The sequence below is a fragment of the Perca flavescens genome, chromosome 9 (assembly GCF_004354835.1).
Source record: "Perca flavescens isolate YP-PL-M2 chromosome 9, PFLA_1.0, whole genome shotgun sequence".
Lineage (NCBI taxonomy): Eukaryota > Metazoa > Chordata > Actinopteri > Perciformes > Percidae > Perca > Perca flavescens.
Window position 1 is genome coordinate 28,899,350 of NC_041339.1, and position 26,540 is coordinate 28,925,889.

At 39.8% G+C, this 26,540-nt stretch overlaps 2 protein-coding genes across 3 annotated transcripts in view; one reads left to right on the forward strand and one right to left on the reverse strand.

Annotated features, from left to right (window-relative positions):
• col24a1 (collagen type XXIV alpha 1 chain) overlaps positions 1 to 6,836 on the reverse strand; it is a 117,310-nt gene extending 110,474 nt beyond the window's left edge. The window contains exon 1 of the mRNA XM_028587951.1: positions 6,761 to 6,836. The gene's annotated coding sequence lies outside the window, so the exon portion shown is untranslated. The remainder of the gene's footprint in view (positions 1 to 6,760) is intronic.
• Positions 6,837 to 19,306: 12,470 nt separating this feature from the next.
• c9h1orf52 (chromosome 9 C1orf52 homolog) lies at positions 19,307 to 23,620 on the forward strand. 2 transcript variants are annotated; one of them, XM_028587640.1, is made up of 4 exons: positions 19,309 to 19,372; positions 19,447 to 19,764; positions 20,705 to 20,915; positions 22,111 to 23,620. In XM_028587640.1, exons 2-4 carry the CDS (start codon positions 19,468 to 19,470, stop codon positions 22,263 to 22,265), a joined length of 663 nt encoding a protein of 220 aa, XP_028443441.1. In that variant the 5' UTR covers positions 19,309 to 19,372; positions 19,447 to 19,467; the 3' UTR covers positions 22,266 to 23,620. The 2 variants fall into 2 exon arrangements, with proteins under 2 accessions (XP_028443440.1, XP_028443441.1); XM_028587639.1 differs by having other exon boundaries at positions 19,307 to 19,764.
• Positions 23,621 to 26,540: the final 2,920 nt, after the last annotated feature.

Consider the following 26,540-nt stretch of genomic DNA (forward strand, 5'->3'; position numbering starts at 1 on the left):
ATCATTTTCAGATTGTGCAAGGGCTGGCTTTTGTATAAAAATGTGTAAAAGGCAGATATCACTAAGTGTGTCCCAAACTAGTCAGAAAAAAAACTAGTAAATACTTATCTTTAAACCAGCAACATTTTTTTGGGCCACTTGGTGGCAGCAGAAGCAAGATATATGCACAGCACTAGTCTATATCCTTGATGTTCCATTTCCGGGATTGCTCCGGGGCTGCAGGAAAATCCGCCAGATGCATGTCTTTTTGCCAATGTCCGTTTCCTTCCACTTTTTTACTCGGTGGATTGATGAGGACTATGGTTGACTGCTCCTCAGATCTAAATAAACTGAGACAGCTAGCTAGACTATCTGTCCAATCTGAGTCTTCTCTCGCATGACAGCACCGCCCATGACAATTGTGATTGATTTAAAGGGGTGATAATATGCAAAACCGATTTTACCTTGCATAGTTGAATAACGACAGTTTGGTGGGTAAATAGGACATACATAGAACCTCAAAATCCCATTGACACCTCTATCCTCTGCAAATCTCACAATTTGCAAACTGCCTCTGAAAATGAGCAAATCTCAACGAGCCACCAAGTTAACATCAACTCGGTGGCTCCTCCCTATTTGGCTCTGGTCTCTATCTTTGTCACGACCCAACATTTACATAGGCTACACCACTGATCTGAGATCAGGTAGTCTTCTGAATAGGCCCCGCAGATCTCAGAAATTGTATACATTGTTCATCTGCTATTTTATCACTAAATTCACTTCTGAGACTTTTTTATGCAGGAAATCAACTATGTAGTCTTCCTCCTGTCCTTCACAGACCTCGACCCGCTGTGAGCTAGAGAGCTCTGTCACGGCCAGCAGCCCGCGTTCCTTGATACCCGCGCAAAGTCACCGTTTCTGTGTTACTGGACTACCAAACACCGCTGCCCTGACAGAGCTCCAGGGCCTGCAGCTCCCCTCTTTCTGCTAAATGGCCAGTGTGTGTGAGTGAGAGCGCGGTCAGCCACAGGTTCAGGTTAATCTTATAATGGTATGTGTGTTGAGTTATTTAAACAAACGATTGTGAAGTAAACGCCTCTTGTCCGCAAGTGAGCTGGATGGAGCTCAATCAATGAGAGCTAGCTTGCCTCCTCCTAAAATTACCTCTAAAATTCAAAAAAATGCATTAAATTAAAATCAGACAAAAGTGTTAGCTAAGCTTTGTAAGACCTTAGGGAGCTGTGATATACATGCCGTGACAAAATTCAAAGTGTAAATATACTATAGTTATGCCAAAATTGTAGCGGCAATCTTTTCACCTAGGATTAAATGGAACACATAGCCTAGCTAGTAGCTCCTCCTAAGGAGGAGCCCCGAGCCCCAGTAGTCCGGTAACCCAGAAACGGTGACTTTCCACTGGGTATGGAGCCCAGCAAGTTCCCGCTTTCTCGTCAGACTGTCTGGAGCTCCTGAAGTCAAACATGTCTTACCAAATTTGCAATTAGCCATCAATCTTCATAAAATGGCCCATATTTGAGCTTTATATAGTTGATTTCTCGCATAAAAAAGTCTCAGAAGTGAATTTAATAACGAAATAGCAGACAAAGAATGTATAACGTCGCAGTGTCTGAAATATGAGACCTGCTGTCTCGTCACCAATGTATATGTATGTGGTTCCTCAACCAATCAGCATGCAGCTCAACTAAATATTCATGAGCATACCATATTTGGAAGAAAAGCTGTCATCCAAATAGAGACATTCCACAGGGATGCATAAGGGCCCAAAGAATATCAACTGGGAAATTTTCATCAAAACCAATGTTGCATACCCTATTATGAGACCTTAAGGAACAGTGTGAAATACTCTATATAACCATTCTATCACCCCTTTAAAGAAATGCCAATAAACCAGAGCACATTTTTCTCCCATGCCGGAATGCTGTGTGGAGTAGCCAGACCCTCCTCCGCTCCGCAATGTGTGGATGGTCTGGCAAAGCGAGACTAGCACAACACTAATATCATAACCATTTAAGTTGATATGGTGAACAGCTGCCTGTTTGCTCGACCAGCAGATTCAGATCAAGATTAGCATTTATTTGGAAGTATTTTATTTATTTTTTTACCATCTGTCAGATTTGTCTCCACTAAATCTGCCTTGTAGCTGCTAAATTCTTAACTATGTTCTCCAGCTAGTCGCTAAGTTGTCAGTTATTTGGTGATGGATTGGGAGTAAACAGACCAATTGTTCAATGTACTATAAGAGACAAAAAGAAAATCTCAAAACAAAGCAAAGAAATTAGCTGAAAGATGCCAAACCACTCTGTAGAGCTGAGGGAAACTACTAGCCTGACAAGCCAGACCCACATCAAGATGTTGGGTCTGGGAACTCACCGTTGGTAGTTGTTAATCCGAGGGGCGGGATAAACGGTTGTCTTTCAAATTCCCTCTGCAAGCAATAGGATAGCGTTACAACCAGGCAGAGCAACGAAGAAGGAAGAGAAGCTAGTTGATACATTAAACTTTTGCCGTATCCGGTCGGCAAAACTCCGAACACATCTTCCTTTTTTTAAGAATGACTTCAGTGCCGTTCTTTGTTCTTTTCTCAAAGAAAAGCTCAACTCCAAGTCTTCCAGAAGACCGCTGTTCCCAGCCGCAGCAGCCATAAGCCCGCCTACCGACTCCATACACGATGTGATTGGCCTGACCAGAGTTTGGTTTTTCCAGCTTGCAAGTCAACGGAGAGTGCCTAGACCCCCCTGGCTGCAAATTAAATTTCTTGCCGCTAGGCTGCATCTAGATTTCTAGGCTAGGAAATTGCAGGGTCAGGTGATAATTATCTGTTGGTTCGTCACTTTGCACGACACCTTTCACATAGTCATTAGATATATTGTTATTATAAAAATATTGATAATAGTTGCTTTATGTGAAAAATGCAACTTAAAGTGTCTGTTTTTCTTTAACCAGCAACTCATGGGTTGCACAAACCTTTTGTTCCCTGCATATCAGGACTAGTTTAATCTCGGACACTTCTCTGTCCATCAGCTGCCCAGTGTCACCGTCTCCTGTCACTGAGGCAAAAAATAGCCCAGGTCTCTGTGTTCGCTGGGGTGAAGCAGTGCCACCTGTCAGCCAGAACACAGGTTAAAGTGCCAGGCTCCAGACACAGACGGGCAATCACCACTACCTCATGTGTTTGCTATCAGCGCTACAGCCAGGTTTGGTGTGGCTGGCCCGCAGCTAAAAACTGCATCATCATTACTTCATATGTGTATGCTGTCCAGGCTGCCAGCAGTATTACATAGACATGAGCAAATTCTTAGGTCACTTCTTGGATTAAAAAAAGACATTAGATGTAGAATGTCCTGCAGTGTGCGTTAACTGGCTCAAAGAACTCCATTCATAGGTTTTCTCAATGAACCTAAATCAGGGATTTTCAACAGGGGGTCCTCAGAGTCGATGCAGGGGGCCCTCCAAATTTTTTCCAGTCTTAATTTTTGAAGTTTTTAAAGTCTTAACATAAATCTAACATATTATCAAATATAAATCTCCACTGATGATAGGGTTACTGGCCTATAGGTAAGGTAGTCACTAAGGTAGCCATCCACAGATACAGGTAATCCTAAGGATTCACTGTGCCACATGTATGTTTAACATAAACTATGATTTATAAAATCGTGCCAAAAATGTTTAGGCTATTTTAATAATATATGCAAAAAAGGTATGTATAAAGGTTTTAGGCCACCCTACATGTTTTTTTTTAAGGCCCAGTTTAATATGCAACTTCATTTTATACAGTAGAGGGGGTCCCTGCTCTGTCTCTCTTTCAGTTAAGGGGTCCTTGGCTTAAAACACATTGAAGACCCCTGCCCTAAATGAAAGATATCCAGCATGGAACCCTGACCTAGAATCAGGTTTGGCTCTTGTTTGATTATGAATGAGATGGTCACCGAAGCCCAGTCAGGGTTCTCAGATAAGATACTTAAGATAAAGTACCAAAACATACAATAGAGCACCAAATATATATTAATCTGCAGCTGAAAGTTTTTATTCCTGTTTGAGTATTGTTTGCCAAAACTACAGTGCCCAGCGGTTTAAGCAAATTAATGAGCCTTTTAAAAAAATTAAGCTGTATATTCAGGACATGTTTTTCACATCTTTAGTATGAATAAATGGGCTTGGAGTTGAGAGCCTAAAAGGTAGTATGTATATTATTAGTGCTTGAAAAACTGAATTATTATGACATGTATTATGTTTTCTTTTTTTAATAACACGTGTGTTCACTGAGTTAGCTCATGTAAGTTAAATGTAACAAAAATCATTTTTGACTCTATAATTTACTTTTTGGGATGGAAATTGAAGATTTCTTGTAGTTGTTAGTTATTGATAAACAAAAGAATTACTTAATATTTGAATATGTCTCAAAATATTTGACCTACCTGGCATCCCAAGAGGTTAACTTTAGGTTTAACTTTAACTTTATTCCAAAATGTTTGCTAATAAGACGCTGAGATGTTCACTTGTTCATAAATTGTTCAGTGCTTGTGGCCTTGTGGGTAGGACACCTTGCAAAATGTCTTCATCCATTGAATGGAAAGATAAATAGATGTTTTGTACATGTGCTGTAGAGCTGTGATAAAAACAAAATGCATATCTGGGAACATATCCTGTTGCAAATCTAAAAATAAAAAGATTTATCCAAGCAGTCTAGACAGAGATACCCCTGAGGTCATCACCATCATGACTTCCAGACTGTTTTGAGCTGACTGGCTCTGCTGGACACAGGACTCGATGGAAACCCAAACATTAAACTAGCCAAGACTGTGGATATGTCAGCTGTGGTTATATTATGTAATACAGGCTATGAAGAGACTGAATAAATGTCCCACAAAATAACTAATAATACTAATTTTACTACTTTAAAACTGTCTTTGTAACTGAGCACTTTTATATGAACAAAATATAGCTGTTTATTTTTTGTTATCCAACAACACTTAGAAATGTAATGATATTGTCAGTGAAATCTTGAAATCATAAGAAATCTTAAGATCTGGTTGGAAATTGGAAAACTTCTGGAATTAAGAAGTATGTTTGGCTTTTAGCTTGATAACAATACATTTTCAGGTTATCCAGTGGGTTTTGAAAAGGTATGTTTGATGCTAAATCCAGGAGGTGGTCAGCTTAGCTTAGCATAAGGACTGAAAGCGAGGGGAAACAGCTAGCCTGAATGTCCAAAGGTAAAGAAGTTCATGCTAAGCTAACCGTCTCCTGGCTGCAGCCTCATATTAAGCGTACAAGGTGAGAGTGGTATCAATCTTCTTCTTATATAGTTTTCGGCAAGAACAAGCAAATTTCTCAAAACTGTTCCTTTATGTCTAAAGTTAGTTAAAACAATCCATTTTCAGGTTATCCAGCGGGTTTTGAAAAGGTATTATATGTTTGATGCTAAATCCAGGAGGTGCTTAGCTTAGCTTAGCTTAGCATAAGGACTGAAAACGAGGGGAAACAGCTAGCCTGAATGTCCAAAGGTAAAGAACTTCATGCTAAGCTAACTGTCTCCTGGTTGCAGTCTCATATTAAGAATACAAAGATGAGAGTGGTATCAATCTTCTTATATAATTTTCGGCAAGACCAAGCACATTTCCCAAAACTGTTCCTTTAAGTCTAAAGTTAGCAAAAGTATCAAAATCAACAATAAACAGTACACTAACTGAGTTAAAACATCAAATTCACCAACATTGCGAGTTTTTCAAATGTAACACTGGAAATGTAATCACAATCACTTATAGATGACAAAATCATCAAGCTCAGAAAGTCCAACTCTTCCCAGAAAGAGAAAAAAATAAATGAACATGTCCAAAATAAAGGCAAAACAACATGAAGTCATTGACAAAGTCCAAAAGGGAATTAAATGGAAAGAAACCTCAAGACAGTGATCGAGTTTAGATCTGTGAACAATTTCCTCTAAATAAGTAGCCTGTGGTGTGAGTAAAAAAACAAAAGAAACAGTGGATAAAAGCATCCAGCTATTATCTGTGGTCCGCATGTTCTGTGAAGTGCATGCTGGTGAGTTTACACACTGACTACATTCTCCTCTGGACAACTCAAAGGAAAACAAATGCTAAATTGTAGGGAATGCACCTAAATGAAACAAGATGGCTCTCTCTATAAAGTTGTTACGTGATGCAAATTGAAAAAAAATCCTGCCATTCATTTTATGATCTGTGCCAGTTTTCTTATCATTTTCATTTGTGTGTTGTGCGTCGCTTGTGGTGTTTCAGAGCTAAATAACCATGCTGTCATTCCAGAGACTCCGGCTGCTTGTCAACTCTAATTCCTTTGCATTTATTTACAGCATGGAGACACGGACACTTGATCTTCCCCTTTCCCAGAGCTATATCTGTATAAGCCCTGTTGTTCGCCTGTTTTTCTTTCTCGAACAAAAATGGCTCCAGTGCCAAGACAAATAAGGTGCACATTTGTGAACAGCATTGGATGTAAGAGTCCAGAAATGAGTAAAACAAAGCAGGAAACTGGTAAGTATTCCCATTAGGAGGAAGATATTTTCTTTTCAGCACCTTGGCCCATTTCTCCCATCACTCCTGCTATTTAAACTCTACTTGTATTCAGGTCTGATCTGAGTGCAGGTGGCAAGGCTCAAGGAATGCCTGGAAAAAGGCAGAGCTTTGTTGTTAAATCATTAAAACTGTGTGGAATCTAATATAGCAGCTCAAATACTTACATCTAGCCCATCACATTCCTGCTGTACAGTAGCTTTACTGACCTGTGAGGTTTCTACTGCGCAGTAACACGGGTGCTGGACCATGTCTTCTGGTAACAGGGTGTGTCTGACAGGCTGTTCTGAGTTCTTCCTGTAAATGTCCAACAGAGGGACCCTGAGAATCTACTCACCAAACAGAAGTGTGTGTGATTGACCTCTGTCGTCCTGCAGCCTTAAAGTACATAATATCCAGACACCTGAGCATAAAACTCTGCATTTTAAATCATGAATGAAAAATGAGAGACCTAAAGATCTGCACTCCTTTGCCCCTGTATACTTTAAAGAATATATTTTGAGTATCAAATACTCACTTCCCATTGTCTTGTAAGGTGGCTCTGAAATGTTTGAAGCTTGCACTAAACATAGCGTTATTTTATTTCCAAAAGTTACAATAGATTCTAATGGTGACCCAGTTTTACAGCAAAAACCACTCACCAAATAGAAACCACTCAAACCACTCCTGCATGAGAGCATTGGCCATTTGTTCAAATATTGTTACTCTTTCCCTAAGCTTAACCAAATAAGTTACATAACCAAACCTTAAAGCGACACTAATCAATATTTTTTGTTTTAACGATGAAAAAAATGACCACTTTTGATGTGAAAGGGCTTACTCGTAGTGACAAACCTAAAGGGGAATCAAGTGACTTTTAGCTCATTGTTTTGGTTGCAACTTTACTGTTTTAGTTTACTCTCACCACTCTCACGAACCGCGTGTCCAGCTGCAGCAGGAAGCAACAGGAAAAAGGTCAGGTTAACCCATTGTACCTGCTCAGTGTCACACAGCAGACAGACAAAGTTAGCGTCTAGCTAGTGAACATAGTGGAGCCTTTAGCAGCATAAGAACCAGAAATTTCAGAGTTGGTAGAGACCAAAAACAGAGGTAAATGAAAAGTGAGTATTAGACTTACATTTGTCAGGTGACCAGAAACACAACTCAAAATGACTGCTAATGTTGCTCTGTGTCTGTTGAATGTGTAATAGACAACTGTTTGCTAACATCTTCACTATAATAACTGTATAATGGCGTGTGTCCATTGTCAGCACCATTTCCCTGCTTCCCATTCATTTCTATGAGAGCAGCTGTGCAATGCATTCTGGTAGTGTCACGGGGACATTGGAGAAGTGGGGCGTAGAGTCGCCCACTCCTCATTTGCATAAAGTTGAATTTTGCATGAAGTTGAATTCAGCCATTGTGGTTGTAGGAGCATGAAGGAGTTTTCATTGCTTGTCAGTGGTCAGTGAAGAGAAACTGGTGGCAAGCTCACCAGCGTGCAATGCTGGGAAGCGGGGTGATCCCATCCGTGAAAACAACGCATATATGGACACCCACCATAAAGTTAGTGTTGTGCTGTCAAAAAAGTGGCCAAAATGGTGAATTAATGCATCTTTAATAAAAATAATAATATAAATTGGTGTTGTAATAATGAATTTTGGAAGACTTGTTGCTTCATCATCCACTGATCTGTTAGCCTAGAAATCTAGACGCACCCTAGCGGCAGCAATATTATTTTGCAGCCAGGGGGGTCTAGGCACTCTCCGTTCACTTGCGAGCTAGAAAAACCAAACTCTGGTTAGGCCAATCACATCGTGTATAGAGTCGGTGGGCGGGCTTATGGCTGCTGCTGCTGGGAAGAGCAGTCTTCTGGAGACTTGGAGTTAAGCTTTTCTTTGAGAAAAGAACAAAGAACGGCACTGAAATCATTCTTAAAAAAGGAAGATGTGTTCGGAGTTTTGCCGACCGGATACGGCAAAAGTTTAATCTATCAACTAGCTTCTCTTCCTTCTTCGTTGCTCTGCCTGGTTGTAGCGCTATCCTATTGCGTGCAGAGGAAATTTGAAAGACAACCGTTTATCCTGCCCATCAGATTGAATTGGTGCCAATGGTGAGTTCCCAGACCCAACATCTTATGTGGGTCTGGCTTGTCAGGCTACTGATCTGTATGTATGACCCATGACTCTGAGGTAGGCCTTCCATTGGGCTTAGCCAAAAAGTGAATCAACGCTGACTACAGCTGCCGTCCTCTGAGCACTGCAAGCTTCTCAGAGACACCTTTCATGTTTGAAGCTTAAAATCAAGAATTTAGTGGACTATTTCTTTAAAGCCCAACAGAGGCAGCTTATTGCTGTCTTTTGCAGATGATGTGGTCCTGATGGCATCATTGGTCCGTGGACTTCAGCACTCACTGGATCATTTTGCAGCCGAGTGTGAAGCAGCTGGGATGAGGATCAGCGCCTTTTAAATCTGAGGCTATGGTTCTCAGCAGGAAACCGATGGAGTGCTCAGGGTAGGGAATGAGTCCTTACCCACACGAAGAAGTTCAACTGCTGTGGGGTCTTGTTCGTGAGGTAGATTGGCCGGAGAATTGGAGCAGCGGGGGCGCAATTGCATTTGCTTTTTATCGCACCATTGTGACAAAAAGAGAGCTGAGCAGGAAAGCAAAGCCCCCGATCTACCGGGCAGTATTTGTTCCTACCCTCACCTATGGTCATGAAGGCTGGGTCATGACCGAAAGAGCGAGATCCAGGGTACAAGCGGCTAAAATAGGTTTCCTCAGGAGGGTGGCTGGCGTCTCCCTTAGAGATAGGGTGAGAAGCTCAGTCATCCGTGAGGAACTCGGAGTAGAGCCGCTGCCCTTTTGCGTCAAAATTAGCCAGCTGAGGTGGTTCGCGCATCTGGAAAGGATGCCCTCTGGGTGCCATAGGGAGGTGTTTCAGGCACGCCCAACTGGGAGGAGGCCTCGGGGAAGACCCAGGAAGGTGGAGAGATTATCTCTCCAAACTGCCCTGGGAAGGCCTCGGGATCCCCCAGTCAAAGCTGGCTAATGTTGTCCGGGAAAGGAAAGTTTGGGGTCCGCTGCTGGAGCTGTTGTCCCCGCAACCCAATCCCGGATAAGCGGTTGAAGATGAGTGAATGATAGACAGCCATCTTAGGAGGAGATTTCAGGTTGATGTTTCTTCAGAACGATTTACCTTGCAAGCCTTTCTAGATATGTTAAAAAAAATAAAAATAAAAGACCTTCAAATGTGAGAGAGCATGCATTGTGATGAGAGCAACCATCATTCTTTTAACAGTTAGGGTCATCAGTAAACCTTTCGAGAATGTTGGTGTGAAAAGGAGTTCTCCTTCTTTCCATGTTGTTCTGTGCTTGGAGTGTTGCTTCAAACAGTCCAGGTCAACAGGACACCGTCTGCACTTTAAACCCAGGGTCAAACAGACACCTGCTTCCAAGAGGAGCAGTCGTATAACTGACAGGCGTTAACACTCCCGTAACTACACTGCTAAGCTGTGTTAAACACGCTGCACTGCTTTGGGGTGTGGTGCTGCCCCGCTGCCCATATCCCACTGCATCAAAACCCATCCGCGGGGCCTTGATTAGCACTCCTATCTTCTGCCCTCCTGCTCCTCCTTGTCCCCCTCCTCCTCATCTCATTTCACACTAAACAAAGTCGCTGCGGGGTCCGATGGCTGGAACCCCCTCTCTCTTATCACCTCACAGTCGGAGCCACTGGCTGGGTTGATGAACTTGGCTGGAAGGAATCTTCAGGCTTCTCCACTTGACTGAGCAGAGCTAATGAGTTGGAAAATCCCATAGCCAGAGCTTCAGGGTTCACCATGGGCATCAGGGGAAACAGGTAGTGCAACCAAGGGAGAGAGGCTGAGGTGTATTAGCAGAGAGCACTTTGCAGGTTGACGAAGAAGCAGAGGAAGTTTCTAAGGGTAAAGAGTTTGGGAGATGAAATGCTACAAGGACTCCAAGGAGGAGGAGGAGGAGGAGGAGGAGTGTGTGACTGGATGAAGCAGGGATTACCCTGCTTTGATCTGTAAACCGTGTATGTACCAGGGAGGCTGGGGGACCTCAACTCCCAGCCAGGTGCACTCTGTTCATCAAGCCGCTGCCAACACCCCACCAAGCTGCCCCAAAGGTGTGAAATGTGCCCCCAATCCCTTTCCTACACGGCCCATCACACAGCAGACCTACAGCAGGACAAGGACTGGCATAAGAACAGACAGTACGAGGCGAACCCTTCAGCCGTTCTCATACCGCCAGTATGTGGCTATTGTAGAAGCAGTAGAATTACTGGTTCATGTTTAAAGGAACATTTAGACATCTTAGTGAAATAAGCCTATTCTTGTTGAGAATTAGATAAGAAGATGTATCTGTCTGTTAAAGCAGGCATTTGCTTAACTCAGCATAAAAATAGGAAGAACAAGGAAACATCTAGGCTGGCAACTCTACAGCTCACTAATTAAAATGTTATATCTTTTTTTAAATTTTTGTATCCATACTTATCCATTTGAAAACAACAAGTTGTGCTTTTAATGGGGTTATGTGCCAGACACTTGACTTGTATGTAAAGTATGTACTTATATTTTGTCAAACATGTTGTCCAGTAATGCATTGTTTCCTGATAAAGTGGTACAAACATTTGACGAGGCTAGCGCATAATTTCTAGCATTTCTGTGCTTAAGATCTTCCCCTATAGACCATGGCATATCCACTACCTGGCTTTTTAACTCTAAAATCCCCATCCTCCGCTCTTGTTTGTAGAGATGATTGGCAGACAAAGCTGACTTGGGTCAGTTGAATTATGTTTTCGAAAAGTAGATGTTGCTGGCCTCGGCTCAAAGCATTCTTCTGTGACATGTGCAGAACATGCAGACAGGGAGTCTTTTTCACACAGTGACCAATCTGTTTTGCAGACAGCCTTGAATTTCATCCGCAAGATCATAGAAGCACTCTTGCCTGTCTCTGTTTATTTTTGCGCCCCTTCAGGTCCTGTGTAATTCTCTCTCTTGTCTGTCAAGAATAGACAAAAAGGGATTTGACAACTATTTGATGAAGTATTAAAGCAAATGTTAGATTTTGAGTAGGGACTGTTAAAAAGCAAAAAAGGTCAGGGTTAAATGCTATCTTTCTGAGTGTAGCTTTTAACAAAGCATCTTTACACTGCTTTTACATTGAAAAATATTCATCTGGAAGAGAAAACTAAACATACGTATGTTTTCAGGAGAACTTGAGACCACACAATTGGTCAACCATTAAGAGCTTTACAAGGAAAATGGATAGCCAAGAGCCAAAAAATGTTAGCGTAATATGCATTGACACAGGCTGCAGACAGATCATCTGAAAACAAGGATTTGAAATTGGAACGGATGGCACCACCATTACATCAAAGCATCCAAAAGAGCCAAAACAAGGATGGACAGACATTTTATAAAAGTTAACAAGCTGCTGAAATATTACATGTTTGGGACAGGGAGGCTTAGTTGTGGTTGGCTGTTTTTCCCTGCATGTTTTAAAATTGGAACGGATGGCACCACCATTACATCAAAGCCTCCAAAAGAGCCAAAGCAAGGATGGACAGACATTTTATAAAAGTTAACAAGCTGCTGAAATGTTACATGTTTGGGACCGGGAGGTTTAGTGAGGTAGTGAATATGGCTGTTTTTCCCTGCGTGTCTTAACATAGTTGAACATGGAGAAAATGAAGACCCATAATCAAAAACTGAATGTGGTTACTTCATACAGTAATCATTTATCATTCTGACGTTCCATTATAAACTGTAATGCAGTGGAAAAAGAAGACCTGCTACTCACAAACTCCGTGACTATCTCTCTTAAACTTGTGCTTTTGTATGAATGGATCTGCTCAGAGTGCAGTCAAGAACTCAAGGTGTGTGTGTGTGTGTGTGTGTGTGTGTGTGTGTGTGTGTGTGTGATGTCTGTATGGGCATGTTGTGTTGGTTTGTAGAGGACCGAGAGCGGTGAAAATCAAAGCATCAGGAAGGGCATGGGGTTGAGTGTGCTGTGTGTGCTTAGCCCACAGCCATCCACACTGCAGGACACCGTGGAACATGTGATGGGGATGATCACCCCCAACACCCACCCCTGCCCACACCACATCCCACCCCACTCGCCCTGCAAACTGTCCTTTTGACCCAGATCTCCCACACCTTCTCCCAGACCCCCTCATCTCTTCCCTCTCTTTGTTTTTCTCTCACTTTCTCTCATCTTGCCACCTCAGTTGGATCCCGTTCCGGCCTCCAGCCACAAGCCCCGACAGGCCGCGGTGCAAACAGAGCCTCAAGTTGTTGTAATGAGCTAAAGAATGCCACTTCTCAGGTTTAAAATTAAGTGACCAGAGAAAACACAGTGGTGGAGGGTATGTGTGCATGTGTCTGTGTAGTATGAAGGGGCAGTGGATGCATACTTTTTCCTGATAAATAAAGTAAAGGAATCCAAAGAAAGTAGAGAGGATGAAGTACACAATGGATACAATCTATAAGACAACGTGAGGTAGTGAATTTGCACATTTCGCTAATACATGTACACGCACCATCTATGAATACAAAAATGCATGTATTAACATGATTGCCGCCTCTTGACTGCCGCTGAGTCTCTCTGAGTCTTGTTTTATTCGCTCTCAGGCGGGGCGGGGGGAGACCAGTCATGACACCACATGTTATTTCCACCTCAGCCATTTCCAGTTGATCGCAACACTGTTGGATTCAAATGAAAATTGAGATGGAAAAAAAGGTAAAAGGAGTGATGACATATATATAAAAAGAGTAATGCTGGAAGAGAAGGTGAGCATGATTATTGGATTTCCACAGATGTTGCTTTGACATTTGTGGCTGACATTAATTTTTTTCAATCAATCAATCAAACTTTATTTTCAGTAGCAGAACAGTTTAGAATAGCTGCATATTGCACAAGACTGTTCATCATTATTACATTAACATGCATTTAATTCTCAACACTGCCTGGACAACGTCAAGCTGAATCAATTTCTAATATTCACTCCAATATTCACAGATAACCCAGATTCCCTATTTGAACATCATGCCAGCTAGTCAGACCATGAGGGGCAGAGGCAGAACTCAAATCCACTCTAGCTGTTATAGTGACAAAAGACTAGGGAGTTCTTTTTTTTTTAGGTTTTCACATAAAAGATACATGATGTTGATATGATCACCTATAAACAACTTTGGTTGTTTCTTTCATGGAGAAAGCGACTGTTTTAACTATTAATGCTAATCTCTTTCTTATAGTAAGGGTACATGTGAATGTAAACGGTGTGTAGTTAAGTATGCATTATGTATGTTAAATGATATCCTGGTTAAATAAATACAAAATGAAATGCTATTGAAATGTATATGTTTGTTTTATTTAAGCAGGCTAGACAATCAGGAGTGGGGCCTGATTTACATAGAAAAAATAAATACATAGATAAAATAAATATTCTTCATGCAAAAAGGCCTAGCTACCCAGAAATAAAGGGAGGAAGTCAAGGGTTGTCACAATGTATTTTTATAGTTCAAACAAGCATTCGGCTTAAAGTATAGTTCTCCACTTTTTAGTGAGTCAGCAGCTCTAGGGTGTTACAGACTTCAATGTAGCGGATTATAATAGCATTTATAGAAATGCTGGTTGGGCCAGACTTCTCAAAAAATCAAAAACAACCCCCCAAATATAAAGACATACCATGTCCATGTTCACTAAATATAGGCAATGATCTTGACATCAGCCTGTCTGTGCTCTTCTGAACCTTTTTAAGGTCACTACCTCCTGTGTCGTTCCGCTACATCAACAGAGCTTGAGGTCAAAGGTCACCTCAGTGGCATCTGCCATAGGTTGCAAGTACTTTGACTGTTGCATCTCTTATAGTTTACATTAATATGAGTGAATTAAAGTGAAAAGCAGTGATTAAGACTAAAATTATTAAAGGGAATTACTTCTCAATATCCATTACCAAGTATATAACCAATCACAAACAATAATTTGCAGATAAAAAGAAGTAGACAAGATTAGACCTTGGAGAAAACAGCTGGATTGTGCCAAAGGGGGCTGCAACATAATATCAGAAAGACGTCCGGTCTACATTGTTATCTGTTGGTGAAAAAAAGAGTTAAAACTTTCGTCTGGGTTTTACGAGCACATCAGCAAACCCCTTTTTTCATTCTCCAGGTGTTGCTGGCAACTTCAAGATGGACTGTGGGTTAATTATCTGAAATGTAAACAAGATTTTAACAATTAAGTTTCAAAATACTCAGCATCACCCAATGTGCCTTCCTAGGAGAGCACACGCAGGTGAAGACATAAAACCTATGAGGAAATATTTTATAATGACTTTGGCCAGCTAATTCGGATTAATTTGAGGAAAAAGTCCCTAAATTAACATAAATCTCCTTCTCTCTTAATTGAACAACAGTTAAAAAAGAGAGAGAGGGAGAGAGAGAGAGAGAAAACATCTGCCCACTATTTGCTAATACTGAGTAAACCACCCACTGATTTCACAGATGTGTCCTCACGTGAGCTAAGCCAATGGAAATTATTAAGACATTCAAGATATTATGAACGGTTAGATTAAACAGAGACATGGAGAGGTGTGGCTTTTCACCTCCATGCGGAATTTCTCACATCATGGTCAGGCTCTGTGGAGATTGGAGAGAAAAAAAGTAAGCCAAAGAAAGAGCCAATTATACCAGCTATAGGACAGTATCCTTCCTGCAAGATGCATCGTCTTTGTTCCTTAGAGAGTATTGCGTCCCTGAGACAGCCGGAAGCCAAGAATATGATTAGAAAAACAACATTCGTTTATCAGAAAATCTTCAGCTGATATGGGGGGAAATGGAGTCTCAGGGTGTCCCAGGATATGGCACTCGTAAGAGGAAAAAACACTGAAAACAAGGAAATAACCACTTACCATTCCTTAAAATTGTAAAATACATTAATAAAATAAATATAACTTTGAAGAAGAAGAGGAGAAAATTGCTGTGCAAATTTAACAGGTTCAACATTCTTTTTCTCTTAAAGCCTAAAACTGTGCCCCCTCAGTTCAGTGGATTATTTTCTGTCAAAAGGAGAATATTTGTGTTTATCACCTGCCAGGCTTTGGCTTGCTCAGAGGACTCAACTTGACACAGTTTCATTAGTTGCCAATAAATGTATGATCAGTGTAAAAACTACACTGGGAATAAATAGAGGTTGTAATCACATGAAATATATCAAAACATACTAATCCCCATGATAGTGCTAATGGCAGTACTACTATAATACTGTCACTGTTGGTGTGCCTGCTACTACATTTACTAAGGATGACAGCACGATGGTCTTAAGATAAAGCCAAAAAAGAAAATGTAAAAGAATCAATAACAACAATGAACATGTGACATTTTTACTTTCAGGATCTATTCGGACTGCACCTTCAGCAAATCTCTGTGCAGATCTGATTTCCAGCTCACCTAAAAATGCAAAACATCTAATGTTAAGCATATGTATTGTTATTATTGAGCATGGAGAGGAGGTAGATGAAGAGAAAGGGGGAATGGAGAGAACTATGGTGAGCAGTATATTGTAGATTTATGTTGCGCCTTTTTATTTATTTATAACTGCGCCTTTTATATGCAATATATGCAAATGTGGAAAACCAATCTACATCATCAGAAGAAGTGATGTGACAGAGAAGAGGTGATGGAACCTCATTAGTGTTTTGAAGTAATTGGAACAAACAAAGAATCTTCACTGGATGAACACCTTCAAGTGAATATGCAATTATGTATTTGTTATGAAAGCTCATGTTCCTACAGTTTTATTGAGTTGCAAACCAGAGTGGACAATGATCCAGGCCAATGCAGAGTTGTCACTCGTGCTCAGTTCCTCACTATTTTTTTTTTTTTTTTTTTTTTTTGGGGGGGGATGTCTCATTGTCTCATTGGTGTGACTGTACTGCACTCTAGTGGTCAATACATGTTAATGACTTTGCTCACTTCAGTTTCCTTCAAAAACTTCAAACATCCTGCTCTTCTTTTATGGTGTAATGACAACACACTACCTGATTATGGGGCCAAAATGAAAAAATACTGGTTTGCTAGGATCACTATTTTCTGGCAGTAATAATCAATTAATTAATTAAATAACCTTTTCTGTAGGCCTATGCCCATTTGAACTGATTCTAGAAGCACACTTAGCTCTGATAAAATTATAAAAGATAAGTCTGTATTAATCAGTTGATATAACTGATTGTTGATTGTTTTGTTGTAGGGTTGTAACTTCAAAACACACTCAGGAGGAAGAGGAATACGATCAGTAAGGTAATTTTATGTTGCCAGATTTGTATCACTTAATTGTACTTTAAAGCTCTGCAGCTGTTTACGGTGACTGTTGAAGGATTTCCCTAATGATCCTCCTTCCTGGTCGTTCATCTTGTGATCGCCTGATAAGCAAGACAGCTTATATCCTCTGTTTCTTACATAGTCTCATGTGGTAGCTACAAAGTGTAGGATATGTAAAGTATTTGAAAATGTTTATATTCATCAGAATATGAAACTTTCAACAAGATTAAATTAGATTTTTACTTGCATGATGGTGTGGACTCTTGTAAACAATGTTTATTATGTTGACCTTTTCTATTTTTCTATTTCCCAATACATTTTATGTGACTTAACACAAAAAGTAATGTAAACAATGAAGTTATTGCCCTTCGATGATCAATGTTGTGTTTATTTTGATATTTTTCCTGCAGGTACCTGCAGGTTTTGGAAATATCCCTGAATATCAATGCTCTACATAATTTGTTGTGTGGATTCCTTATACAGAAATCAACATCCATATGCTAAAGATTGCTCTGGTATGACATACTATATATTATTATGGTTACTATAGAGGGGTTGTATTGAAGTTTAAGCTCTATCTATAGTAATGGATATGTGATTGACTGTTATGCACTTCTCTGATTTCATGTGGAAGTTATTGGTGCACAAAAAACAATCACCTCCTACAAAAGATGGCTTCTCAGGATGTTACACCATTTGCCTGAAGATGGTCTAGTACCGAAAAGTTGCCTACTATTAAACCTTATATACTTTTTGCAAGTTAGACAGTGGGCAGGAGTTTTCTTTGCAACAATAATATTAAAAACATGTGTATATAACCACAATTAGTGTCATTATCTGGATTTTGCTGCAACCTAAAAGGAAAAAATAACTAATTTAAGCTTTTTCATTTAAGATATCAACGCATTACAGCTTTAAATGTCTGGATATCTTTATCTTTGATATTGAGTGTGTGTTTAACTGCTTACTAATCTGACCATGTATCACATGATCACAGTGAAGATCAGAAGTAACAATAGCCTATAGTCAAATGTTTCTATAAGAATGATTACATCGTCCATGACCAGAGATAAACATCTGGAGAGAATTACTTGGAGTAATTTATCAAGGTGCATTTGTGGGGCCTCTATAAAATTATGTCCAACAGTTAATGAGTCAGACAGAGATTCCAGTCTATATCAGAATGTGTAACCCCAATCTCTCCCAAAACGATTACTCGGTTATGCAACGATCAAGGCCATGAAAGTGTAATTTAATTTCTTTTTAACATCAATTCAAACTTAAAATAAATGCAAACGTTTAACAATGAAATCTGGAGGCTATTTTTGGCTACAACTTTTTTGTAGTTTTTTTGTAATATCTCTATATAGCCTGATCATTTATTTATTTATTTATTTATATCTTTTATTTTGAACATGTAAATAAAATAAAACATCTGAAAAAAATAGTAATATAAAAAAACTGTTAAAAAATAAAACTCCATAATTTCCAGTACTTAAAGACCTCTATTTACACATTCAAAAAGGAGTAGGAAGAAGTAAAACATAGTCCTACCCCATTATACCCTTTCTTTCCTATTAACTGAATTAGCTACAAGACACTAAGTCAACGGAGATAATAAATCTGTAATCAATGAAAATATATATTCAGAAGTTATATTCACATTCATATATTTACCCATACTACAAATTGATTTAATTGCACTGTGTTTATCTGTACCTCTGGAATATAATTTCTTTGAACATCTTTTTGAATTTGAATATGTTTGGACATTGCTTTAATTCATTACTTAGTTTATTCCACAATTTAGTGCCACTGACAGATAAACGTCGTAGCACCCCTATCTTTCAGAAAATCTTTTCTGTATGTTGCCAGGCAATAAATTGTTTCTCGCCTTGAACATAATTACAGCTTTTATAAATTCAACTAGGTCAAGTAATTTTAATACTTTAGACTGTGAAAATAGTGAATTGGTGTGTTCCAAATATCCAGTGTTATGAATTATTCTTATTGCTCTTTTTTTAAGTATAATTAACGATTTCAATGAATTGTGATATAAATTTGCAATTTTAATATAAATGACACTGACCAGAATCCGTGTTATTGCTAAGTAAGTTTGCACATACAAGGAATTTGTCTTGGTAATTTGGTGCATATAATAAACACAGTGAAAAAGTTAAGAGATAGCCTATAAAATATATTTTTTTTAAGTTAACAATAGAAAATGTGAAAAAAATATAACAAACAGACCAAGTGGCTGTTTGCAAAAAAAAAACTTTACAATGCAAATTACATGACAATGACATGCGTTTATTCTAACCGTTGCCGGTTACATGTTGTCAAAATTACATGAAGTCCAATGCCAGCAGTAGCCTACACTGTTGTTTTGTTATTGCCTGCTCCTTTAATAAAAACGTTGCGACAGTTGTCACGACACTGTCTAAAAGCTTTACGACTATTTTGGAGGTTGATTCAAAATGGAGTAGAGCTTACAGGTATAAATCAAACACAATAGCTTTATCCTCGTCTTTTTACATTGTTTTTACATTAACAGGTTGTTATTTAATAGAAAGTCAGTAACTCCTGCAAAATGACAGAAGAAAAGAAGTCGGGCCTGGGCTTCTTTTCGAGCTACGACGATTTGAGCGACAGCAGCGGTGGCAGCGACTCCGACCAGGACGAAGATAGTCGGAAGAAGAAACAGGGGACAGACGGTCCGGGAAACGGGGCTCAGTCCTCCCAACAAGGGACCAAACGAGCCGCCGGTGGAGCACCGTTACCCAAACCTCACGAGCTCTTCGGCTCCGTGTCCAAGCCCGCTTTCCTCTACAACCCGCTGAATAAGCAGATAGACTGGGAGAGTCTCACGGTCAAAGCTCCTGAAGAGGTACAATTACAACTTGGATAGAGATAGCTATACGTTAGATAGTTAACGTTAGATAGACCTGTGTTTCTATGTTAACATTAAGTTGATAATGTAATAATAGCCTACCTAATTTCAGGCAGAGCTGATTATATTTTAAGGATATTCACGCTTGTAAACGTAAAAGTTAAAGGTCCCATATTGAGATTTCCATGTTTTTTTTAAATTATTATTTTAAAGCAGGTTGAGGTGCTATAAATACCGTGAAAGTATCAAAAACGCTCAATCCAAAAAGAAATGCTCACAGTCCGTATTCAGAAACTGTGAATTGATTATCATAACTGACTAGGGCTGAGCGATATGGACAAAATCAAATATCACGATATTTTTGACCAAATCCCTCGATATTGCAACGATATTGTAGTGTTGACTATTGGTGCTTTAACAAAATATTTACACAATGAGATAAATAATCCCCAGTAATGTAGATATAATGAGTAAGTGGTAAAGGCAAATAATTACAGTCTGGTAAATTCAGAAAAGTACATTTACTGTAATGCAGCCTTTAAAACCAGTAAAAGACAACACTTATGCCATATTACAATATGACGATATCCCAAATCTAAGACTATATCTAGTCTCATATCATGCTATCAATATAATATCGATATATTGCCCAGCTCTATAACTAACTGATTTATCAACTAATTGTTTCAGCAGTGTTTGACAGACTAGCACAGTCAGCACATTGTTTCCATCCATGCTCTTTGTTATTAATAGGCTACATTTATACTCCTTATGTAGGGGAAGGAGTTGAAGCATTTATGTAAACTCTAGACTAAAGAACTAAAGACTACAGAGGTTACAGCTCATTTGTGGGAGGCTTTAGGTGTTTTCTGAACTTTTCCTTTGTTACTTTCTCTGAGCCAGTTTTCCACATCCTTCTTTTCTCTGTTACTTGAAGCCTGCCAGAGAGTTTAAGCCATGGAAGACAAACGCTGTACCCCCTCCTGAGAGCTACACCACGGAGCCAGAGAAGAAGAAGGGGGCTCCCCCAGGCATGGACATGGCAATAAAGTGGTCCAATGTGTATGAGGACAATGGGGAAGATGCACCACAGCCTTTCTCTGGCAATGCCCGGTTCTTACCCGCAGAGGAGGAACTCTCTGAATCAGGTTAGTCCAGTGGGGCATGTTTTACTCTCTTGTGAGTATGACATTTTTTTTATTAAATGATCACTGCTATAGGCTTTATGCTCCCCAGTCCCCACTATTATCACACCATTTCTATGACAGTATTACACTCAACTGACTTCATCTGTGGTGTAGTTGAGCATGTTTAGAGTGCTTCCCCTAGTTGTACAATTTATGCTTCTGCGGTATGTACGTAGGTACGTGGAGATAACGACCCTGCGCCATTGCCTGACGTGCACCTCTCAAAAAATGTAACTACACGTCACTCTGCCGTGGCTTGGTAGTATTGCATTTCCCCCTACTCATTTCCGGGTTCTCCTTCTCCATGAACAACATGAAATCAAGGAGTGTTAACTTTTCCAGTTTTTCACCATGGTCAGAAAGCACAGAGGAGACACTTGTTTCTCTCATTACGCCTCTAGAGTCGGCACTCGCTCCGAAGCGTATCGCCGTCACTCTCTCACTCGCTCTACCACACACTCCCCATGCACACGCACACATGCCGGCCCAGCTATTCTCTTAAAGAGATTGACGCACACACCAACACAACAGTATACTCTTCAGGCCACTTACGTAGGCTACGGCGAAAGCTCTGCGTGGAGTCTCCGCAGAACCATAAATCAGACTTAACTGTGCCGAATAGTGTACTAATTTAACAGGCTTATTGTCCCGGACATGGTTAAAGCGTGACGTGATCTCAGGAAGTCTTTGTTGTGCATTTAAACATACACTACATGAAAGATGTGTATCAAGCAAAACCCACCATACTGCGTGAACAAGGTTTTTTGAGAGGTCTCTGTATGTGCCCGTTGTCAACTAAAGCCTCAAGAAAATCTGTGCACTTGTATTTACGATAAGCGAGTAAACTGAGTGGACATAAACCCAGTGCAGTGTCATTGGTACCCAGAGATGCACAACACAGCCTCAACTGCATCACTCCAACTACTTTGGTGGAAAAGGGATGATAGGAGCCACAAAATTTTCAAACAAGCGCATGCTAAAATACAAAACAAGACTCGCTCCACTTTGCAGCTACAAGAAAATCAAGCCTATAGATATGTTTGTATAGCTCACTGTTGAGTTATTTTAAATCATTATTTTCCACTCTCCATCCATCTCCCCCCCCCCCCCCCCCCCCCCAAAATCCCCAAACCATTCACCACCACTCTGTGAACAGATGAGGAATCTGATAAGCTAGACCTGTCTGCCAAGAAACGTCGAGTAGAGACCTTCCAGCAGAAGGAGAAGAGGAAGAGGGACATGGGACAAGCAACCTCTGACAAGAATTTCGTAGAGGAGGAGAAAAGGATCCTCAGGCAAAATGTTGATTGAGGCCTAAACTCTCCTGCAACAATGAATCTGTTTCTAATTTAAATATTTTTTTATCTCAGCTGAGACCGCTCACAGACCTTAGCACAACGGTCAAGTAGGCGGTATAGTGCAAACCTCATTTGACCTATATGTTGACGTCATTTGCAATATTATAGCATTTGTTTTGTTTCCAAAGGACTATCAGCACACTTTAAAAATAAGTAAAGTATATGACAGTCCCACTGTATCAATGTTCAATTTAAGAACTTAGATTCTGGTAAATCTCTGCAGACTATTTTCCCAAAAGGAAAATTCAGGTGTTTTACAGTCTGGATCGTGTTTTCATAGTTTTTTTCATCATCCCTTATCGTTTTTACCCACCAACTCTTTTCAAAGTACACAGGGATGAGTGATAACACAGCTTTACAACGTGTACTGGGCATTACCAAACTAGTGATTAGACAGGTTTGGTCCTAGTTTGGCATCAACTTCACTCTACTTCCGAAAATGTAGTCTAGACAACAAGGTGAAATGAGACTTGTCTAAACTTGCCTGATTGCTCTTGTTTGAGTTCCTGTGTCCCTGGGCCTTTGCAAAGGAGTTGGTGAATACAATGTTATCATAACCAATCAGGATAAAGGCCAAATTATTTGGCTGGCTGTGACATTTTGAATATACACGAACATTAATGTGGTTAGTTGGCTTTGCCTCCTATTTACTTTAATTTAAAAAGCTAAACTGACTGTGACGTCTGGCTGTGGTGGTTTACTTGGTCTGTATTTGTCTTGTATTATACAAAGTCTAATCACCGCTGACATATGGAATATGTGTTGTGTGAATACAGTGACTTTACTTTTAAAAATGTGATTTAAGATGGCTGTAAATCTGTTAAAATGACATATAAAAAAAGTTGTTCTTACTGCCTATGGGCACTAGGTGTCGCCCTTAAGCCGCACTAGAAAACACTCCCTCCATGTTTGTAGTGACGTCTGCTGCACTTTGACACTGTGGACATTGGGCACCCAAATTACAACCAGGGTCCGTGTATATACTGTTTGTCAGGAGGGGAGTTCAGATCTTCATTTTGGAAGTTTGTATCATCTCAGTTCTCTTAAGATACATGATGCATACAGACTGCTCATTCAGTCTCATGTACCTTGCATGAAACAACACTTTACATCGGTGTGAAATAAAGCTTCTTGCATGTTTAGTATCGGAAGATGTTTGGAACATTGTACTGTTTTATGTACATTTTGTTACTGCCAGCAAATCTGCTCATTTGGTGTAAACTGTTATACATGGATAATTTTCAAAGTTTGTTTTCAGTGTTCATCATAAACCACTTAACCGTAGGCAATAAAAGGTATTTTACTGGAGAATGCTCGGTAAGTGATTTTTGAATAGAGTTTATTAAGAAACAAGTTCAGAAAGTGCTACAGGAAATTCAACGTTGGTCACATTCTCTGGGAAGCAAAGCTGAAAAATTTCCTAAATCATCATTGTTAGAATCCAGGTAATAGATTCTTTAAATTTCTGTGACCGTTGGAGCAAATATAATGGGTTTCCAAGCATTGAGAAAAAAGAGAGGTTTTCCATTTTTGCAACAGTTTAGTGATCAGAGGAATTCCAGGCCTATCTGTCATTGTGGGTTGACATGAAATAGTGGTAAATATGCTTCTGATAAGATTCCAGCCTCCAGGTATGTGCCTGGCCTTGTCTGAAATGCGTACCTGGTCCTGCAGCAGCAGACTGATTTTATCAGCCATATCTACAAAAAAAATAACTCTTCGTACTGACTGTATGAGCAATGACTAGCGAGGTCACATCCATCAATGTTTAAGAATCTTACTGTAAGTCTTGTGGCTGGAAATTTCCCAGGAAATAGATGTTTTTGCAATCCTCTATTCTTAGAATCGTGTGGGAAACAAAAATTCTAGCCTTCTAGCTTAGTTTATGTGCTTTTCAAGTGTTACTCTCTTTGATATGATATCTACAGCATTCCTGGAGCGTAGCCTCTTTGTGTTATAGAGATCATGTTACCAGAGGAAAGCTTTTTTTTTTTTTTTTTTTTTTTCGTCCCACTGGATTTCACACATGGCTGACCTTATCTTTATTTAATAAAAGAGGACATCTTGGTCTTACGTTACACTCTGTACAATCGGAGCATAAGTCACTGAAGTCCTAACAAAAACCTCTGATAAAGTTCACCTAAACAAAATTCTCAATGTCTAAATACAATTATACGGTTCACATTCTGTGTTAAGTAAATTGCGAGAGATATCCAATAACCTTCCTGGTCCAGTCAGGTTCATGAAAAGTGTCAGTCACACTAATCGTTTATCACCGTCTGTGACACATTTACTGGAAGGTCAAGACCTCATGATGGCCATTGAGCATTCAGGGACCTTCACTGAGCTGGCAGCCTACAGCTGCTCCAATCTGACTTATGACATTTTCACACCGTCAATTGTACGTCAATTGAGTTCTGGCTTAAAAAAAAAAAAAAAAAAGAATTACACCCTGGGCAAAAACACACAATTGCAGAATTACTATATTATAGTGTATATTTTAAGTTCTGATAACTTATACTGTCATATATTGTGCAGAATTGTGTTCATTGTCTTTTGAAAATGTTGGAGGTGGAGATTGTGCAACTTAAAAAATGTGTTTCTTGTTGTAATTGCAATAGTTAAATAAGTGGATTTCTGGCTGTTGCAGGGGGAACTGCAGCCGATACAAGAAGAATACTTTTCATCTCATCTCTTTTTCTTTAATTAATAAAGATTACAAGACTAGTGGCCAGGTTAGCTCAGTCAGTGGGTAGAGCAGGCGCACATATATAGAGGTTTATGCCTCGACGCAGAAGGTCCAGGGTTTGAGTCTGACCTGGGCGATTTCCTGCATGTCATCCCCCTCTCTCTCCCCTGTCATATCTAGCTGTCCTTTCCATTAAAGGCTGAAATGCCCAAAACAAAAAATCTTAAAAAAAAAAAATAGATAAGATTAGCACCATCTGGTTTGCTGTACTCAAAGACAAAGTGGGGCTTTGAGCTTAATGCTAACATGCTAACAGTTACGGTGCTAACATGCTGATTATTTGCGAGTAACATTTACTCAGATCATCGTCTTAGATTAGCCCGTTAGCATGCTATCATTGTACAAAGTGACGGGAATGCCGTTATCGGGCAAATTGAAATGTTGACCTGACGATGGCTCCTAGATGAAAAATCTGAACCACCATAGTCTGGAGAATTTATCCTCTAGACACTTTTAAATATCTGTAGCAAACAATCTATCCAGTAGTTGGCAAGATATTGCATTCAAAGCAAACACTCTAAATGCTTGAGGAAAAAGTCAGGGGATCACCATAGTCAGTGATGCATCATCTGGAAACCGTGAATGTCTGCACTAAATTCCATGGAAATCCACCCAGTAGTCGTTAAGATATTTCAGCCTGCATCAAAGTGGTCGACCGACTCACAGACGGACATTGCAATCCACAAAGCCATGGTGCCAGTGTGTGGCTTAAATCCGAATTCATGATTTTATCCTGTTGCAAACACTACACCAGTTTAGGATGCTGGTTCCATGTCAACACACTCACTGACTTGTTGACTTCCCTAAATATCTTCACTCATCCATGGATGTTTTCTAGAGGCAAACAGTTGCTTTTCACACCAGCAGTCATGCAGATCGTGTGAAACAGATGTTCAGCAGAAAAGAAAACCTCTGTGGAGCCGGAGACCAACAGATCCCTCTAACCTGTGATTTGAGCTTCAGTTCCGATGATAGTAAGAGCATAACTATATATTTATTACATGTTGAAATCGCTCAGAAGAGACGGTCTACCACAGATTCTTCTCTCTCAGTCTGGTATGGAGCATGGACTCACATTTTCCAAATGACGGTGAAACAGCAGTAACATAATATTGTAATTTACAGTAACGTTGTGGTACCGGCCACTGATTGCAGCTGGAAATTTCCAAACGACCCCCCTTGTTTAAGGTTGACGTACCAGTTCAATTCCTCTTCATCACCCGAGAACATCTGCAAGGTTTCATCCGATCTTCTTCAGCTGAAAACAACACAAACGGCTGCAAACGATTCTGTCACTGGGGGTGACAAATTACAAAGAAAAATGTTAATTTATCACAAATTTAGGCTTGGAGAAACAAATATAATTAAAACAAATACTGCAAATTTGCCTATTTATTTCTATCATAAAATGACTTAAAAAGTCTAAATTTAGGGAATATTTTTATACAAAGAATTTCCTGTGTGTTATTTCTTGGGGTA

Excerpts from the sequence above, each read along its gene's own strand:
- c9h1orf52 (XM_028587639.1), top strand. The coding sequence starts at position 19,468 with ATGACAGAAGAAAAGAAGTCGGGCCTGGGCTTCTTTTCGAGCTACGAC. Across the intron at positions 19,765-20,704 it reads CGGTCAAAGCTCCTGAAGAG|CCTGCCAGAGAGTTTAAGCC; the intron begins GTACAATTACAA and ends TGTTACTTGAAG. Across the intron at positions 20,916-22,110 it reads GGAGGAACTCTCTGAATCAG|ATGAGGAATCTGATAAGCTA; the intron begins GTTAGTCCAGTG and ends CTCTGTGAACAG.